We start from the raw sequence: 5,084 nt of genomic DNA, 5'->3' as shown, positions 1-5,084 counted from the left end.
ATAATCATGGAATTTTTTGTGATTAAAAAAAATTAATCACTTGACAGCACTAACATATATATATATATATATATAATATTTATATATATGTATATATACATGTATATATATATATATGTATATATATATATATATGTATATATGTATATATATATGTATATATATATATATGTATATATATATGTATATATATATATATGTATATATATATGCGAAATTACTACTGCCGTAACTGCTCTGTTGACAAAGTCCCATGCAAATTACGCCCCCCCAAAAAAAGGTGTTCTGTGCCTTTAAATCATGACACCTCCCAGTAGTGACTCAATGAAAGCTGCGTAAGTTTGGTCATAAACGAACACTGAGTGTCCCACGACTTACAGCAGAAGAGAGAAAGGAGTGGAGTGGAGTGGAGTGGAGTGGAGTGGCGAGTTGGGTAGTTGTGTTAAACACTACGAACAAAGGCAGCAGAGGAGTTACAACTTTCTGCTGTACGGGTGAGTCAATGGACGAAAATGCGACGGGATAAAATGAAATTGTGACAATTTTACGGGAGGGAATCGTGACGGGAGTCTCGCGGGGCAAAGAAGTGTTGCAAACTGAGCCAACAGGTGGGTCAGGTCTCACCTGTTGCAAGCCGTGTTTATACAATCTATCTGCGCGCGTGGGAGGGAAAGATGGAGAGGGACGAGTCGGTCTTGACTCTTTGTGCGTGTCTATGTCCACACAGACAGGTGCTGTTCCTGTGCTGAATTTCCGCACCGGGACATGGATTATTGGCTCAACTTTGGATCCGGTTAACGTGGTCGCGTAAAGAACAGGTGGATCCCGTTTGTACGCTCCACTCTGCGTCCGCCACCTTTCACCTTTATGGGGAACCAGATGGAGAAACTAACTCATTTAAATTATGTTGAGGTGCCCACGTCGGACCCGAATAGCTTCGAGCCGGACGTCGACGACGGACCGCGAATCGGCGTCTCTTATATTTTCTCTAACGACGGCGGCGATGACGACGACGAGGACGAGATTTCGGAGCCGTACCCGCCCGAAAACCACCTCGCGAAGCACGAAGAGAAGCCTTTCGAACCAGAAGACGAGCTGGAGTGTTCGGTTTACTTCCGAGAGGAGTGCATGTTCGAGAGGAACACCGGAACCGCCACCCACTCACCAGAGAGTCTGCTCAACAAGTGCAGACCCGGAGACGTGCTGGAGTTCGTGGCCACGGGACAGTACCCGCACTGGGCCGTGTACGTGGGCGACTTCCAGGTGGTCCACTTGCATCGGGCTGAGATCAAGAACGGCTTCCTCACTGACGTGAGTCAGGGCAAGAGAGGCCGCATAGTGAACAGCCTCTACAGGTACCGTGCGCTCCAGCCGCAGGTGATTGTGCGCAACGCCGTGGACCACGTGGGCTCACGGGACAGAGAACTCTACTGGAGGAACTCTGAGTGCTTTGCAGCCTGGTGTCGCTTTGGACGGCGAGAGTTTAAAATCGGAGGGGAGATCAGGATAGGAAAACAGCCTTACCGCTTAAAAATGCATTTTCCAGAGAGGAGGAGCCACAACCTGGAGTTCCAGTGTCTGGAGGATGTGATCATGGAGCGGAGGAGGAATGACCAGATCGGGAAGGATGCTGTAATGCAAGAATTGGCCAATCACTTGAACGCAACACAGGAATTTCGGCAGGACTCTATGGGCAACTGAAACTGTTTCATTGCCTTAGGCTATGAGGAACTGAATTCTCCCCATTGGCTCATTTATATTGGTTTAAACACAGCCATACTTACAAGATGAGTGACACTTGTTTATATATTGTCACATAAAAAGGCAAACAATAAGATTCTATTGCTTATATGTCTATCGTATGATACTGATGCACCTAAAAAAAACAGCATTACAAGCACACAATTATTTTCTCTGTTTGTATAGCTAATGATGTATAAAAAATACATAGAATATTTTGTCAATATGTGCCAAGTCTTTTATTTTTTTTGTACGTTTTTTTTTTTGGAGGGGGGGTTAAGGAGTACTGAAAACAAAGGAAAAACAAAAGCATACGTGGTCCAGGGTTGATTTCTAGTATATGATAAATAACATTTGCAACACATGGACCGTGAGACAGAGTCACTTTCATTGGCTATATAAGTGCACCATTTCTGCCCCTGTTTTTCACTCAAATTGGAGGCATAGTGAGAAAGTTAAGTCACTCCAAAACATGCAGTTCTTTTACACCATTGACAAAAGTGGGGCAGTTTCTCTGGAGTATGTGTTTTGTGATTGCTATTAGTTTGATCCAACATTCAAATCTAGCTGTGTGGAACAATTAACACAGTTCTTTTTTGTTTTCTCCACATTATAGAGCGGAAAGTGTTAATTCCTTTGCAGCTTTGTGGTTTGAGCCCACAGAGGTGTGACTTTGCCCATTCCCCCCTGATTGTTGTCAACATGCTTCTATCCAATAATTACACAGCTTTACCTACTTTTTGGCGATTTCTGTCGACACAATTTACAGCCATTACGTAGCACTTTTATTGATTCATCTGTTTATTTTTGAAAATAATGATGTTTGTATGAAAAAATCTTAAAATAAATATATATTTGGTCAATACATGTTCCCCTTTTTTATACACAAAGGCAAGTATTTGCTTCATTTTTGTAGTTTGGTGAGACTATTTAGCTTCTGAAATAGCAGCTTGTGGACTAGTGTGTTCTAAGCCTTGCTAGGCATCTTCTTGACATTGTGTACACACTGTGCCGGCTGCAAGTAAGTCATTTGTTTGTGAGCTGCCACAGGCATGATTATTTAGTTTCTTTCCCTCCATTGGTACCACAGAGTTCATTACAGTTCAGTCACACATGCAGGTTTTATTTGACAACATTCATAAATAGGCCAAAAAAAAAAACCTTCACTGAGTCTGCAAATTTTTATTTACAACCATGCAACATAATTAAAATGGAATTCATATGTGGCTTGAATTGCAGCCCCGAGAAGGAGGTCCACCTGTTCTGTTTGTAAATGTTATGGCCTTGAAGTGGAACAATGTCTCTGTCTCTCATGTTAATGTTTTCATGCATTTTTTCATGGCGTTTTCAAGCAGGTCATGTCCCAAAAAAGCTAAAATAAGATCATAATGTGGGCTAGTAACAAGTAAATGAGCTGCTGGACACATTAGCATTTTTTCGATTCTCCATGGTTTGTCACTGTGACGAAATAGGAATCGTCTGTGCATGTTTGAGATGCATATTTATGATAATAATTTTTTTTTTAACAGCAACCGAGCGAGGACCACATGGGCCCACACAATGTTAACACAGTTGGGTGTACGTTGGAGCTAAAAGCTCTAGTGACCTTTTTTACATCATGCACAAATGCAATCAGTTGCCCAAAGCAAGATAGGCATCAAGTTGAGAATGCCTGAAGTTGTGTATTTCGGAATTTGTCGTATAATTTTTCAAGTAAAAGTATGCTTCAAATTTGTGCAACATATCAAGAGCATCAAAAGAGGAAGACCTCTCTTTTTGGCTTTTAGGAGACACTTCCAAAAAACTACAATGGTTGGAATAAAAACAGAAGTGAAGCAAAGAAAATAATTCCAAGTGGTTTAAGGATTGTTTTTATGTCTGTGTGACTCAACCTTTCATTACGTATTTGGACTGTTTTCATGTTACCAGTGGTTAACGTTTCACACATGTATGGCTGTACACAATATTAAAACAATCATCAAGACATCGCCTTGACAATTAAAGGTGTTTTATTCTAACGGTGACACTCCAGAATCTTTATTATGTCCGTTATTTCCCTTGGAATAAATTGTCCCCAAAACAAATCAGAGGTTTATCAACATCCATCACTGGATTACATGTCACTTCCACTGTACTTTTATGCTCATTAGTTTTTTTGTTGTTGATGTTTTTTTTTTTTTGTCATTGTGTGGTTTGGACCATAGAAAAAATAATGTATATTGCACAATATACTTAACAGAACAATCCACTGACTAGTGAAAGAGATGTGAGCACTCCCACCTCTTCCTTCAATTGTTCCACAGGGGAAGCTTTTAGTTTGACATGTTGGCTCATTCTTGTCAGACTGTTGGGCAGTGAGACTCACTTGGTTCCCGTGGAGGATTGGAGCAAAGCCCACCTCCTCCAGGCAAAACTGTCAATTTTGGAGTCAGCTCAAATCAAACCCACCCAAGTCTTTACTAATTGTCTTTATCTACAAAAACTTTTTGCCATGCGCAAACATGTCATGCGGAATGCTCTTTCAAGGGAGGTGCTAAACTAACTGTTGGGTTGCAGGAAGTTTGAAAGTAGGTACACACACACACCCCTACGCTTCAACTACTGCTGGACTTAATCATGTGGGAGAAGAGTGCTCATAATATGTTTTGGAGCATTTGACAATTTAATCTTAATCGCTTGACTATTACAAGGATGAAATTGCACCTCCAGGCATTTTATTCAATTCTTTTATGCCCGTTGATTGCATTCCAACCTTGAGCGAATTAGACATGTATACTGTAAATCACGATACAACACAAAATCAGATAAGTGCTTTCGAGTTATATGAGTTTCAATTAGGACTTGTTGTAAAGTCCCATCTTGTATGGGGGCGACGTCACCTGGGATTTTGAACTGAAGACTTAATCTTCCTCCAGAAACCCAGAGTAAAAAATAAATTTGCTCGTCCATTGGTGGGGGTGTGTGTGGGTGTGTGTGTGTGTGTGTGTGGTTTGAATGAATAATAAATATTCTCCAAATGCTAAACAAGTGCAACTTCTAAGATTAGAAAATAGTGAGAACACAAATAATCAGTTTCAGGGTTTACTTGTCACCATTAAAACCTTGATTAACTGTGTACACTTAATGTTTTAAGTACATTTTCGAACATTCACAAATGTGAAGCAAATTGTAAAATTAAGTTAACCACTGTTAATGTTTAGAAAAAAAGCATTCAAGATGACAAAACATTCAAGATGAATATAAAAGCGTAAAGATTATGGATTCTGCTCTTGGATCTGACTTTAGCATTCTTGCCACACCAGTGCAAAAAGAAGCTAACAACTGTAACTGGTCCTTTTGTTTGG

The 5,084-nt window shown here is 40.4% G+C and overlaps 1 protein-coding gene across 1 annotated transcript; it reads left to right on the top strand.

Moving 5' to 3' along the window:
• Nucleotides 1-332: 332 nt before the first annotated feature.
• lratd2b (LRAT domain containing 2b) lies at nt 333-2,605 on the top strand. Its single transcript, XM_088307762.1, has 2 exons — nt 333-494; nt 728-2,605. Exon 2 carries the CDS (start codon nt 868-870, stop codon nt 1,699-1,701), a length of 834 nt encoding a protein of 277 aa, XP_088163888.1. The 5' UTR covers nt 333-494; nt 728-867; the 3' UTR covers nt 1,702-2,605.
• Nucleotides 2,606-5,084: the final 2,479 nt, after the last annotated feature.

This window comes from Idiotropiscis lumnitzeri, chromosome 10 (genome assembly GCF_059441095.1).
Source record: "Idiotropiscis lumnitzeri isolate Australia: NSW breed Sydney's pygmy pipehorse chromosome 10, RoL_Ilum_1.0, whole genome shotgun sequence".
Classification (NCBI taxonomy): Eukaryota; Metazoa; Chordata; class Actinopteri; order Syngnathiformes; family Syngnathidae; genus Idiotropiscis; species Idiotropiscis lumnitzeri.
The sequence above is the reverse complement of the archived record's forward strand: the minus strand, read 5'-3'. Positions and strand labels throughout refer to the sequence as shown.